Here is a 15,671-nt window from a genome sequence, read left to right on the forward strand (position 1 = left end):
TTTATTTCTTGTTAATTTCATGATTTTACTTGCAATATTTATCATGTTCATTAGTACACCTTCAAGCCATAATTTTTGGTATTTATTGGTCTTAGTGCCATGATTTTACTTGCAAATTATTCTTTTTCGATTAAAAAACTCAATTTTCTCATTTACATGATAAAAATGAATCAAAATTTGGTCCTGCTAGGAGGAATATAGAGTGATCAGTTGTAAAAGTCTTGTAACATATGTGCATACAAAATCTCATTCCATGTATCAGGAACTCCTGGTAAACACCAATGAATGCAATCAGCATAATTTTTTGGGTCAGCTTTTTGTTCCTTTGTTAACAGTTTGCCTTTCCTTTCTGTGTAAATTGTGGTATGTGCATCTTTTCTGAAGTCTGATAACTGTGTGATGTTGAGAAATGTTACTTCAGTCTTTAGATTTTGCAATGTTTCTTGCACAATTTTCATGATGTCAAGGCTCGTACCGATCCCCCAATACGGTCCATGGATCGGTTCCTTTTCGTTGAAGCAGTTTCCGTCGCTGCCAGGGTTCCATTCTGAGCTCCTGTCATTTGCAGATAATCAATCATTTTCAATTACATTCAGTACTTATCCTGGAGTAATGCTACTCGAATTCAATTGTACTTGACATTTGACCTTAAACGAACCAAACCAACCCAGATTGAATGTTCGATAATTTTCATATGACCCAAACTGAACTAGTCATGATCAGAACTGTTTACAAGATTTATAGTATTTGTTGTTGCTTGTTAAAATAAGAAAAGGTTACCACAAATGAGTAGGAGACAAGCTTATGAAGTAGACTTTCTGTGTCTGAGGATTGATGTTAGAATCCAACCAGTTTGCCCATGTTTCCAATGCCATTTTGTAAGCTGTTGTAACATTGTACTCTTTTATGTCATTGGGATTTCCATACCTGAAACATGTTTCCAACAAAACCAGGGAAAAAAAAGGTTCAATCAGCTAAATATTCACCAATAAAGTATATAACATGTTATGGGACTACAATCATCCACGTACTGTCTCAGGCCTACAGTCCCATATAGTTTGTAACATATTCCCCCCAAAAGTTATCACTTTGGGAACTTAAATGTTGCCAACTATATGCGGCAGAGGGAGTATGTTTTTGATTAGGTTGGTTCTTTGCTTAGAAGTCAACGTGATGGAAGGTCATGGGTTCGAATTCCATCCTCTTATTTAAATTGGAGTTATTCAACGTTAGTATGAGGAAGACATGTGTTGTATCCATACTTCTAGTCAACATACCTCAAATTTTAAGAATTTTTATAAATATTAATTAATTCTTTTAATTATATCTTTATAAATTAATAAAAGGGGCATATGTCGTACTATATTTCAGCTCCCCAAGTAGCTTAGCCACAGCTTCTAGCACAAAGTCTCTCATGTGAAGAAACGTAATAGATTATATCGCGCAACAATCATTATTCCTTTTAAGTATTGGTTCCTTGACAATTCTAAAGTATATTACCACAACAATTAATTAAGACTTACGTTGCGTTAATTATAGGCTTGTACATCCACCAAACATAGCTTTCAAATACTAAATAGTCCACTCCCTCCCAATTTTGGGTGTGATTAGAAATACGATCAAGCTTGACCAGTCTTTTAAGCACTGTATGATTTGTAGAATGGTCTGAATTTGACTCAACTATGAAAGGAGCCCAGTAAAACTCAATTGTTGCATTATATTCCTGCAAACATACAACCATAATTTATCATTGGGATCATGATATCGTGTGAGGAGGGTATGTGTTGCATCCACACTTCTAGTCTAAAAGGCTCTCGTGTGAGGAGGCGTGTTAAGAGTATATAACATATCCTGGGGCTTCCATCATCAGCTTAAGCTTTTGATTGTATGGAGAAGGTCTGTGTTCCATCCACATTTATAGCCTAAAGGGCTCTCGCGTTAGAGGGCGTGTTAGAGTATGTAACATATGCTGGAGCCTTAACCATCAACTTATGCTTTTTGTTGAGTTGATTTCTTGACAGTGAATAATGTATTTATATCGGTAACCACTGTGAACATTAAAAGATAAAAACCTGAGCATGGAAGATCTTCTTGGAAGGAACTTTGTGTAGTGATTTTTTTCCTTCAGGAATTACGGACTGTAACAAACAAACCATGGAATCAAATTGACCTCTTTGAATCGAGTCGCCTACGAACATCAACCGTTTGTTCCTAAGTATATGTAATAGCTTCACTGCACTAAACCTGTTATCATGATCAACATTCATCAGGAATCCTTGTACACATCTACATATATTTAACCAAGTTTATGAATTAGACTGTGTTGTTTTTGTTTTAGACATGCCCAATCCCCATCCTAAGCAGAAGCCACTTAACAGCATTTGATAAAATGGTACTAAAACATTGTTGTAAGTAACGTATGAAGGAAACAAGGAAAAAGGGAAATACATTTGATGGAATCTGATGTATTTGTGCTGATATGATTACGGATGCACATCGACATATATTTAACCAAGTTTATGAATTAGACTCTGTTGTTTTTATTTTAGTCATGTCCAATCCTCACTGTGAGCCACTTAACAACATAGGGATAAATAAATACTGAAGTGTAGTTATAAATATTGTATGTTGGGAATAAGGAAAAGGGAACTAAGTACATTGTGATTGGATCCAATACATTAGTGATGATATGGTAGCGGATACACATCTACATATATATAACCATGTTTATGAATTAGACTGTTGTTTTTGATTTAGTCGTGTTCAACTCCGACCTTAGGCAGGAGCCATATAACAACATTGAGGTAAATGATAGTGAAATGTTTTTGTAAAAAAAACGTATGTAGGGAACGGGAAAAAGGGAATAAAATACATTTGATGGGATCCAAGGCATTAGTGCTTATATGATAGCGGATGCACACCCAATACGAAAATTGCAAAAGGATAAATTACCTTGGTAAATTGCAGTCATTAGGCTGCCATCTCCAAAACTGATAAAAATCATCAGGCCTTCCATTTTTTTGACAAGTAACTTGTTTAACCAAATAAGGACAGCTCTGTTCAGTATAGAATGGACGGGTGAGATTATCCCAAACCCATTTTCCTTCAAACACATTACAATCTTCAATATCTTCATAAATATTATTATTATTATTATTATTATTATTATTATTATTATCAAAAACATTGATAAAATACTTGTCAATTCCACTTCCTTGCAACCAAAATTGCCATTGAAAAATACTTGTTTCCTTACTATTTTTCAAGTTATCAAAAACCAGTCTTGCAGTGCCTAAAAGTAGTACACAGCCTAATGCAATGGGTAAAATGGATATGTATTTTCGATTCGAAGATGGTTGGGTTGTCATTTCGAGTTTTCGAGGATGGAAGGGAGGAAGGAAGGAAGAAAATTTTGTAGGATTTTAGTATTTTTAATACATTTTTTGATATGATTTTGTGTTAACTTTAGATCCAAGCATTTTTAGAAGTTGTTCATGCAACAACCGGTTGGTAATGTATCTTTATTAGGTGTCTTTGTGTTAACTCTTCTAATCCTTAAGTTTGCTTCTTCTTGGTGATTGTTACATGGAGTTTAGAATTACATTATTTCAAGGGATACAAGTTAGTCCATACAATTTGTTCATGGTGAGAAATACAACATTACCAAAGTTGTGGATCGGGGTCGGCTTATTTTTAGCGTGTAACGACGGCTTATGCCCGAGCGATATGGGATTCAAGTGGCGAGGACATGTGATGTAGTCCTTTTCTTCTTTTTTTTTTTTGTAGTGGGAGGGGATCATATGTATGCAACCTTATGATTACCTGTGTTAGTTAAAAAGATGTTTTCGATGGATTTTTAGTAGCAAAATATTATCTACAATTTCACATCAATTAAAATGTGTATATAAATTAATAATTTTTTTTTAATATAGTTAAGTATAATTTGAAACCAAAATAGTATTAATCTTTGGGGACATTAAATTAGGGACATAGTTACTCATGATAAGTAGTATAGTGAACCTATTTCATGAACTTCAATGCGTGATAATTAATTAGCTTGAAACAACATATATAACTTAATCTTGATGAAATCTTTTTTAGATCAAATATTATTCATAAAATTTTCAATTTTATGAGAGATGTCAAGAACCAGCTCATTTATAAGAAATAAGGCACAAATCTACCTCAGCCAGAGGAGTTAAAAATAGATTTGATAGTTTGATATATATCCGTCTCTGTAACGAAATCGATTTGACCCAACGTTAAATTATATTAACAATTGTAAACACTGACACGGACAAAATATCTAATTCGAAACTGAATGAACACCTGTAATTCCTACTTATCAAATTGTCGGGTATTTGGATACAAAAGGTGCAAAAAATCCTAATCCTAATATAGCAATCATTAACATGGTGGACGGAAAGGCCCTAAGGGAAAATAGATGAAAAATCAACAAATATGATTCGTTTAAGTGTATTCATACTCATTCAAGGATGTGATGCAAGTTTTATTCTTCATGTGCCTTCATTTCACATTGTGAAATTTAAATAAATCATCATGAAACGCAATTGTATGTGTCTGGATTAGAGTCAGATCTCAATTAATTCCTTAAAGACGTAGCCTTTAATGCAAAGCTAAGAAAGAAAGTACAACAACAATGTGTAGTCTCACCGTATAATGTAGTAGGACTATGCTTTTTCTAAGAAAATGTGAAAGTTCCAACCGAATGCGCAAAAGGCAAACTTTTTGTGCCAATGCTCAATGGAACAACCAATGAAAGGTGTTGATGGAAGTTTTGGGGCGTAATTATAGTTGGATCCAAATAAATATTATTTTACATTAATTGAATATAAATATTAATTTGATTACATTATGATTTGTACAATAATATTTTGGTGGGACACTTGTTCTACACTTATTCTCTCTTCAATTATATTTTTATGCGTGAATTCATGTTTCACTTATCAATCTCTCTATTTTGTGTAAAAATTTTGTGATTTGAGCTCATGGCTCAATCCTTTGTTTTTATGTGAGTTTCTTGCTCTATATGATGCAAATATCATAATACTCTATTTATACTTGCTATAAAACATTCTAGTAGTTAAATTAGGATTTTATTTAGAAATTTCTTTTTTTACTTCACACCTGCCTTCCACTATATTCTAGTATATTTGAAGTATTACCTCTTACTTAACACTACATAGTTCTAGATAATCATCTTCTAGATTTTTCTGATTAGCATTTCTAGTACTCCCTCCTAATCTGAAAAAACTAGACTTCAAAAATCTTTGCATATATCGTGAGAAATTGTCGATGCACCTGTCACCAACACTTACGATCTCGTACCTTGAATTTTCTTTTTTGACCCCCATGTCGCCAATTATCCCTTGTCATCAAAGTGCATTTGTCTTCTTATGTCTTCTTGTTGGTATTCTTATTACAAGCATCTTCTAGCTACTATTCATCTGTAGCATATCTTCTTGTGGACTATGCTCATGTCACCACTCGTTTTCCAAAATATTTTCTTTCTCTGAAATTTTTAATTATTAGTGCACACGTCACCACCTCATGTCATACATGTAACAATCTTATATTTTCATCTTAAACTTCTTCATAATTTCTTGTTTCATTTTATTTTGTTTTCTTCTCTTATTTTTTAGATAATCTTGTTACTAGCCATCACATACTTTTCACCAATGTTCTTTTACTTTTCTCTTAATTTCTTTGGGTTCATTTCTTTTTGTCTTCTCCCTTTTTTAGTCTTGTTATCAACTAATCCCACCAATTTTTCTTCAAATTTGCTCTTCATTTTTTCTCTAGTTAGTGCTCATGTCACCAACTTTTCATATTTTTTTTATAAATTTTAATTTCTCAATCCTCTTTTATTGTCAAATTTCTTCAAATTCTTTTGTTATTGCTCATGTCATTTTTAAAATTTTTATTACTGCTCTTGTCACCAACATCCTTCATTAATTTTTATTTTGTTTTTTTTCTCATTATAACTTTTCTTTATTAGTCTATTCTTGTAAGATATCAAAAATACTTACCATAGATCTTGTTGTGCTCTTGCGATCCTCTCTTCGACCACTTCGTACTTTATTCTTGGTCTCCCGATTTTTCAGCTCTGATACCATGATAGAAGTTTTGGGGCACACACGGAATTGTAGTTGGACCCAAATAATTATTGTATTACATTAACTGAATACATATTAATTTGATTACATCATAATTTGTACAATAATATTTTGGTGGGACACTTGTTCTGCACCTATACTCTCTTCAATTATGTTTTTATGTGTGAGCACATGTCTCACTTATCAATATCTCTATTTTGTGTAAATATTTTGTGATTTGAGCCCATGGCTTAATCCTTTGTTTTTATGGGAGTTTCTTGCTCTATATGATGCTATAGAACATTCTAGTAGTTAAATTAGGATTTTATCTAAATATTTCTTTTCTTACTTCACACCTTCCTTCTACTATATTCTAGTATATTCTAACTATTACTTCTTACTTAACACTATATAGTTCAAGATAATCATCTTCTAGATTTTTTTTATTAGCATTTCTAATAGGTGTCACGTATGTGGATTCAGATGACTCTGAAAGAAAAAAGCTAGAGAACGATGAAAGATTAGAGAGAATTTAAAGCGGTGACGTACGAGGGTCAAAAAAGATATTCCTTATTAGAATTGGTAAGAGGCTACCTCAACTCAATAATGAGATATAGGGATGATTATGAGTCCAAGATCCTATTGGACTTTTTTAAGACCTGCCCCTATTTTCAGGGTCTATATTAAATTTTTTGAGACCCAAAGAATCCAGATTTGATTTTGGGTCTAAAAAAATGAATGGGTTTGGGTTTGTGTTCGGGTTTAGGGTCTTTAGATCCAGACCCTCTCTATGAACCATTTAAAATCTATACCTACTAGACCCGTTTTAAACCTTTAGACCCGCTCTAGAGCCCATTTATTATACAACCTAGAATTGATTTTAATTTCGCTCTATATTTATTAGGACTCAATTTGAACTTGTATACTATCCAAAATTCCATTTTAGAACTAATAAAATCTTTGAAATGTAAAAAAAAGTTTAATTATAATTAATTAAATTACAACCCATTAAGGACCCTAGCTAGATCCATTAGACCCAACGAGTCTAGTTTTGTGTCCAAAATTTTTAGACACTTACGTTTAAATTTGGGTATGGGTCCACCATAATTTAATGGGTCTACGTGTCCGTTTGGACCCAACCTAGATGCTATCCATGACTAATAGTATATAAATACTTTGATATTATAGTCATGATATAAGTTCTCCCTTTGAATGTGTTTATGGAGTTTTGTGTGACTCTACCGCAGTTCAGTTGCGTGTTTTGTGTAACTCTATCGCGATCCAATTGTGCGATTTGTGCGGTTAGTTTCCATTTACGAGTGTACTAAAAATTAAAGCAAGCTTTAAACAGTCGTCACTTCTCGATCGATTATTGAAATTGGGTATGAAATATATCATTGGAAAGCTCTTGAAGTCTAATTTCTAATGCAGTAAATTGTGCACTAATGGAATTTTTCTATCAAAATTTATGACCAAAATAGTGAATATGTATCAAATTTTAGCACAAAACTTTTGCATTATTTCTTCTCTTTTGCTTCTCTTCGTTGTAAAGCATCTTTGGTTGAGCTAAAATTAAAAAGTATAAATATTAATTAAATAAATAAATTAGACCCGTTTGTACAAAACGTTGGACTTGCTTAGGTCGAGTCATACAAAACGTGCTACTAGGTCCATTTTCTGATTTTTTTTAATTTTATTTTATTTTTTAATTAATATTTATTTTTTAAATTTAATTATTATTAATAATTTTAGTTTGATAATAATAATTTTTTATTTTATAATAAAAAATAAATTTAAGGGCATTTCGTAATTTCATTTTAAAAGGTGGCTACACATTAAAAAAGATAGAGACATTTAAGAAGCGGACATTTTGTTTTAGAGCGATTCATGGGCGGGAAGCTAACCGGATAGTATCTAAAAAGTCTACCCGCAGGCTCAAATATACATTTGCGGCCATATTTTTCTGTCGCTACCCGCCCATTTTTGAAGTGGGCGAGACCCGCGGGTACGCAGTTATTTCTTATATAAAAATTAAAAATATAAATCATATTATAAAGTTAAGTTTTAATAACAATTAAAATATAATACATTGTCTAAAATACTCTAATTATATATAAAGTCTCAAAATACTCAACGTACATGAATATTGAATATAGACGGTATAGTCGGCTACTTGTTTGAACTTTGATAGTTGACTGCTTGAGTGCTTTAAGGATTAAAAATACTGAATGTAGACAGTGAATTAAAAACTTTAAAATCTAAAAGAAGCAAACCCTAGGGCTAGTACAAGAGTAATGAACTAAAGTTGGGTATGGGTCATGTAGTAGTACTAATTTAATAATTAATAGAATTATTTATTTAATAAATAAAATGTTACACAAAGCGGGCGGGTGGTTATACCTGTGGGTATTTATTTGGTGTTGCTACCCGCCCGTTTATCTTGGTGAGCGGGTGTAACCCGTCCAAACTTTAAATTTTTTTGAAAAACGCTGTCTATGCCCCAAACTTGGCAGGTAGCTCGCCTATGAACAACTCTATTTTGTTTACCCCAAATGGGAGAACTTAATACAAGGTACACTCTATTACCCCAAAACAGGCGGTTATATTTCTCTTATAACCCCGGAGTAAATATTTCCAGGGAAAAAAAGTTCCTTCTTCAATAGCAATACAATCAAGCGAAATCAAGGCTAAATTATCATTTTGTCGTCTTCGATGTTGATCTCACTTTCGTCGTCCTCTGATCATTGTTTATCTGAAATGTTTAACGATGAAGAAGATGATGAAGATAAAGATGTTGAGTTATTGATTGTAAAAATGCTATCCTGTTTGCAATCTCCACATTTTATGATTTGACTATGTATGTTTCTTCAAATTTCATTCTGCAATTAGCCCATTTTTAGGGTTTTAACTGCTTCCCTTTTTTGTTGGGAAATGTATTGCCCAATTTTTCATTATCTAACAATGAGAACATAACAAATATTTATGAGCTAATGGAAACTACTTCTACACATAATAGGCCCAAGACTATTATACATCAATCAATAAACACTAACACCCCTCCTCAAGTTGGAGCATACAGATCACAAATGCCCAACTTGAGAAGAAGAAATTGAAATTGACAATGGATTATAAGTAGGAACATATTAAGAGGTAGTGAGAGTTTGATCTTAAATAGCTCATTTGAGAAATTAATAATTTAAGACGAGTAAGTTTAAGAGAATTATCAGTGTGAGAATAATCTTAAATCCACATGACATAAAATATTCTCAATTTAATTTCTCTTCTTTTCCTTTTCCTTTAAATTGGAAAAAAAAAGCAAAAACAACCCAAAAGCCCTCTTCTCTTTCTCCCTCACGCGTATGAACCCAAAAGAGAAGCAGACATTCATCATCCTCCTTCTTCAAGCCATTCGAATCAGTCTCCATTTCTTCACATTCTCCATCCTCGAAATTCAGATCAAAAGAGAAATCAGAATAAATGCCCCTCCTTCTAACACTCGAAAATTAGGGCAAACCAAACTCTAATCATCTCCTACTTTGGGTTTTCACAAGATACATAGCAAGTCTTCATCTCTTGCCACCATTATTGGATGATTCGAAGCAATTTATGGAGGCATTTTTCTTCTTATCGAGTTTTGGTGTAAAGATTAAGGTTCGAATCTTTCTAATCACTATGTATTATTGTTTGATTCCTTCCTTCTTCTTCTCTCAAAGAATCAAACCATAGCTTACCTCTGATCTGATTTTCGAGCAATATCAGTAATTGTGAGCCTTTTCTTCCATTGAAGAAGTGGTTAACATAGCAGCAGCCCAAATTCCCTTTCTAAACCCTTGAATTCTGTCGAAATGGGGAAAAAATAAATGAAATTTGGTCCTGTTGATTAGACATCAAATCCAAGCCGAAAATCAAGCATTTAATCTGATTTTCTAGTTCGTTTCTTGTAGCCGCAAACAGAAGGTAATCCTTCTTGCTTTCTTTTTCTGTTTTTATAAATAATTGTACTCTTATTCGTTTACTTTCACTTGTATAATTTTTCATTCATGTGTTAATGATGTGGAAGTGTAATGGGACCGTTTTAGAGTGTATGAGTTAGCTAAAGAACAAGCTCAACAAGGAACGAAACAAGAGAACACCTACGCAACTTAGAAACTTATTCTAGATTGGATGGTTTCTTTGAGCAGCAAAAATTCACTACGTATTTTAAACTCTCAAAGCTTTTACTCTCAAACACTAAGTAATAAGAATAAAAGGGGCGTGCAACACAAAGTAAGCACAAAGAAATTCACAAAGAAAATCAGAATTTTGTTTTCAATCTCACTTGCCTAAAATGCATGGCAATGAGTTCCTTTTATACTAAAAATAATGCAAGTGTTACAAGTCTTCAAGGAACCTTTCAACTTCCCTCAAGGAACCTTTTAACTTCCCCTTCAAGGAACCTTTTAACTTTCCCCCTTACAAAAAATTAGAAAACAAAGTATTAAACTAAAGCTAAAATTAAGCCTTTTTAATGTTAAGCATTTAAGGCTAATATTGACCCTTTATTAATAGCTATTTAAACAGCAAATTAAGGCTAATTAAGCTACTTTGAACCGTCCATATTCTCCTAAAAAAAACTCCCATTTAAGCATTAAAGCTAGAATTCAAGTTGCTGCTTGTATTCAACTTCCCATTTAAGGCAATTGTGCCTTATTCAACTTCCCATTTAAGGCAAGTAATAAAGGATTGCTTTGAAGAGAATCCCACAAAATTAGTAGCCATTTGCTTGACATTTGCGTGGCTAAGTAAAGCATGGACCGTAGCTTGTGTTGTAGGAACCGTAACTTGATGATCTTGGACTTTGTCGACTGAATTCTCATCAGTTAAACCCTAAATGATGTTGAATCTTGGAATGTATATGAGTTAGTTAGATGAGTTCTTAATTGGAAAACTTATGGGAAATGTGTTATTGGTGAGTTATGTGATGTTGAGAATTTAAGTGTGGGCTATGATTTTAGTAGTAGATTATTCAAATGATTTAGTTGTGGTTAGTTCAGTGTTCTTGGATGTAATATTAACCTTTTCAAATTATGGTAATGGTTAAATATTGATTGATTGGTTGTTTTTGAAAGTATCTAGGGTTCGTGTGGAAATTATTAGTTGAATGGATAAACTACCTAACTGAGTCCTTCTTTTTGGATAGTTTGTTAATCTTGTTAGTTTCTTGGTTTTGAGTTCAGATGAACATGGAAGTGTTTGAATTGGAATACAAAGGGAATTATGGAAGTGTTTTGAGTTCAGATGAACATGGAAGTGTTTGAATTGTATGCTTTGTTGTGATGCTATATGTGTATGCTTCAGGAGACGATATCATAGAGGAGCCCTTCTAGTGATTGCGAAGTACCAAACTTAGCTTCTTGAAGCGTACTTTTTGGTGAGTAGAAGCAGTCCCATAAAGGGTCTGGCCAGATTATATTCTTGAAAATAAACTTTTTACTAAAGCTCTTTTGAATTGGAAATTGTTGAGACAAATGTTGTTGTGAATGCGTATGCTGATATTATGATATGGTCAATGGATCGGTCTTGCGAGCTGGTCATTGACGAAGTTGTGGAAGGAGTTCAGGAACATTGTTCCCTACTCCCTGTTTTTGAAGCGAATTTTCATTCAGATATTGACTAGCTTCACCCGAGAACGACATAGCCTTAGAGCTATGGGACACCTCTCAAACTAGACTCCTTATGCGCACATAGATCTAGGAAACTGATGTTGCTTTTAAACCTATGATTTGGATTACTGTGTTTTGTTGTTATGGATTGTTACTTCTCATTCAGTTTAATCTCTCTGTGGTTTCCAACTTTTAGTTTGTCTACAGATCAAAACTAGTCGGGAATAATGGAATAGCGGAGGTGATTAGAGGTTCCAAGGATGTATATTGAGCTGAGCACGTAGGAATTTGTAGTTTTGTATTAGGATTTTGGATAAATGCAAATTTGATTTGGTTGAGTTGGTTATATTGGACTTGTAGAGAATTGTATGATTATCTTGTGTTTTAGTTAGATGTTTGTTTTGATATGTAGCTGAGTTAGTTACGTTAAAGAGCTGGTGACCCCTTTACTCAAGTTTTGGAAGTGTGATTTTAGTTTCTTGGGAAATGAACCCCGTGATGACCCTGTTTACTCAGTCAATGGTAAGTTGGGTTTTTACAATAGCATCACGAATAGAGTGGCAATTTACTTCAATATGTTTAGTCCTCATGTGAAACACCGGGTTATGAGCAAGATAGAGTGCAGATATTTCAACCATTTCAGTTACAAGTGACTGCAATCATAGAACGATACTCGACTTCGGTAGAGGATCTAGAAATAGTGACTTATTTCTTTGTCTTCTAGGAAATAGGGGACTTCCTAAGAAACACTATCCACCTCGTTACTGATCGACGAGTAAGAGGGCAAGCAGCCCAAACGGAAATCACACCAACTAGACAAAGATAAGTCACAATCAGAATGAAGAAGAATTCTTTGACCAGGAAAACCCTTAAGGTAGTAAGCGACACAAAAACTACATCCCAATGGTCACGACATGGAGCATGAAGAAACTAAAATAAAACATGAAATACATATGCCAAACAAAAAACTAGTAGACTATGATAATTGATAATTCGTCTCCATAGGAAAAGATATTGGTTTAGAACCATGATTACCAGTTTCAACAATAATATCAAAAGCATATTTTCGTTGACATAAGTAAATACCATTTAGACTTTAGAAACTTCTATACCCAGAAAATACTTGAGAATTCCAAGATCTTTCATATGGAAACAAGAACACAAATATTGTTTGAAAGCATGAATAGCAGTAGGATTGTTACTAGAAAGAATTATATCATCCACATAAATAAGAACACTCAATTAACAAATTTCTGATGGGTGAAAAGACTATTCTGAATATGATTGTTCAAAACCATTTGGTGAAGAGAATTGGCCAGTTTGGCAAACCGACAATGAGAAGCATGTTTCAGACCGTACCGTAAAGAGATTTTCTTAAGCGACAAAACTTACGTAATTGAGCGCCATGAAAACCAGGAGGCATTTCATGTTATATCTTTGGACAAATCCCCATGTAAGAAAGCATTGTGCACATCCATTTGATGCAACGCCCAGTTTTAGATGTAGCCACAGTTAGAAATGCACGAATAGTAGTCATCTTGGCATGCAATGTGAGCAAAAGTGTTTGTATAATCAATCCTTGGAGCTTGATGATTTCCAAACATAACTAAACGAGCTTTAAGTTGCTCGATACTTCCATTTGAATTTTATTTCATTTTATATACCAACTACTGATGGAAAATGATTAATATCAAAACCTTCGAAAATCACAAAAGAATAAGGAAACAAACCTAACTATCAAATTGAAGAACACAATGATAACTTCTAATGGACGAAATCACCACCATCGAGAAGATAATCTAAAGGCTATAACCCTAGGCTAAAAAAATTTGATTAAAAATAAGAGAAGAAATTGAATCAGGCCTGATACTATGTTAGGAAATGTATTGCTATGTTGATAGACCCAAAACTACTACTACACATAATAGGCTAAAGACTTACTATACAACATTCAATAAACCCTAACAATATCTTTTTTTCCTAAATATGAAAATCATTGGGATATTTTTGGATTTTGTATTTATTGTTTTGTTGATAGATATTCGTTAACTTCAATTTTGAATGTTTGCAGCTTTTTCTGTTTAGTTTGTTAGAAAAAATTCACAATCACTGAAGTTAATTTATTTTTACCAAATAAATGCCAAACATGGTGAATGTTGACTTTTACTCATAAAACATTACTACCTTGCTAAGTTTCTTGTATTGCTTTCCACATATTTTTCTCCCCTTAAATTAGTAAAATGCTAAAATATCCATCAATAAACTTTATACCAATCTTTTAAATTTGCCACCTTTTTCATTATTGCCACTTTTTTTTTAATAAAATTACTAAAATGCCCTTAAATATATTTTTAGTTATAAAATCAAACATCATCATAACTAGTATATCCCGCTCATAGGAACTATGGTCAAGGTCTAGGGAGGGAAGAAAGACGGCAACTCATACCCATAAAGGAGAATGCGGTCAAAGAGTCCCTCGGCTCAAGAAAAAACTTCAAAGAGAGTGTAGCTACCTGGAAGCCTGCAGCTTACAACACACGTCGTCCATTAACAATAATGCAAGAAAGGATAGTACATAAATAAATAAATGCATATAAAGAAAATAAAAGTAAAAATAAAAAGCAAAAACGAGAAGGTAGTAAGATAGAAAGAGTAGGAGAACGCTATGTAAAGCGTAAGAAACAATAAAACGACAGGTATGGGGAACATAGTCAGTAATCTAAGACATGAATAAGGCGTCTCCACCTACCCCTATCCCTGATCAGGTCCTTAGAGAGGTGTAGCTCATGCAGGTCACTTTTTATCTGTGCCTCCCATGTTCTCCTAGGTCTTATCCATCATAGTGTGACCACACATCCACCTCAGCATACGCATTTCTGTAACTTTCATCCTCTGTTCAAAAACCTTCTTCACGGGCCAACATTTTATCCTATACAACAAAACCGGGCTAATGGCAACACGAAAAAATTTACCTTTTAATCTACTAGGGAACTTTTTATCACAAAACACCCTGGTTGCTGCTCGTCATTTAAGCCAACCCGCTTGTATACGGTGAGTAACATCTCCGTCAATCTCTCCATTACTCTGAATTACCGATCCCAGATACTTGAACATGGTAGTACATGCAACACTTCACCACCAATGGTCACCTTTGGCCCATCTATCAGTTATGTCCCACTGAATTCGTATTGCAAATATTCAGTCTTCGCAAGGCTTATGACAAGTCTTCGCAAATATTAATTTTAAAAAAGAAAAATTTTTAGAGAAAATTGCAAATAACTGCCGCAAAATTTGGTGAATTACTGCCACAAAGTTTAATTTTTGCGAATTATTACCATCAAATATTAATTGTTGATAGTGTTCAGGTCACATGACCGAATCCGTACATTATGATCTATTTTTGTCGATTTTAACTTTGACTTTCTACTCTCACCCATGAATTAACTATAGTACTTAACTTCCAACACCGTCATTCACTCTTCTTTCATCATCATCATCATCATCTTAATCATCACATTCACCTTATTTTCTCTTACAATTTCTCAAGTTAACTATTTCCTCAAACCTCCATCATTACTCCTTTCTCCCAAAGAAACCATTGAAATAATCCACCATTTTCAACAGCATAAAAATTACTAACCGTAAATGACGTGATTTTTTTGTAATTATGAGGTTATCTCAATTCATCAAGGAAAACTCAAGGAATTTCAAAGCCATTAATGATGACCAACATCATAAGAATATATAGCTTCAATTGCTCATTTGATCTTTAATTGCTTTATTTTCTATTAATCTTTACTTCAATCCGAAAATCCCCAAATTAATATAAACCCTAACTTGAAACTTCTAATCTTCAATTAATCTTCTTGATGGAAACCCCCAATTTACTTTCAATAAGAACCCTAACTTCTTA

The 15,671-nt window shown here is 33.3% G+C and overlaps 1 protein-coding gene across 1 annotated transcript; it reads right to left on the minus strand.

The window, feature by feature from the left end:
- Positions 1–57: 57 nt before the first annotated feature.
- Positions 58–3,422, minus strand: LOC130809512 (protein trichome birefringence-like 31). The gene is made up of 5 exons (XM_057675321.1): positions 2,953–3,422; positions 2,073–2,244; positions 1,524–1,723; positions 781–927; positions 58–555 (listed from the first exon to the last, which is right to left on the minus strand). The coding sequence occupies exons 1-5, from the start codon at positions 3,366–3,368 to the stop codon at positions 207–209; spliced, it is 1,284 nt and encodes a 427-aa protein (XP_057531304.1). The 5' UTR covers positions 3,369–3,422; the 3' UTR covers positions 58–206.
- Positions 3,423–15,671: the final 12,249 nt, after the last annotated feature.

The sequence above is a fragment of the Amaranthus tricolor genome, chromosome 3 (genome assembly GCF_026212465.1).
Source record: "Amaranthus tricolor cultivar Red isolate AtriRed21 chromosome 3, ASM2621246v1, whole genome shotgun sequence".
NCBI classification, from domain to species: domain Eukaryota; kingdom Viridiplantae; phylum Streptophyta; class Magnoliopsida; order Caryophyllales; family Amaranthaceae; genus Amaranthus; species Amaranthus tricolor.

What these genes read in the sequence shown, in the direction of transcription:
- LOC130809512 (XM_057675321.1), bottom strand. Translation starts at nt 3,368, where the DNA reads ATGACAACCCAACCATCTTCGAATCGAAAATACATATCCATTTTACCC. An exon ending in AAGCCTATAATTAACGCAAC is followed by an intron (nt 928 to 1,523) that starts GTAAGTCTTAAT and finishes AACATGTTTCAG; the next exon opens with GTATGGAAATCCCAATGACA. An exon ending in TTGTCTCCTACTCATTTGTG is followed by an intron (nt 556 to 780) that starts GTAACCTTTTCT and finishes TGCAAATGACAG; the next exon opens with GAGCTCAGAATGGAACCCTG.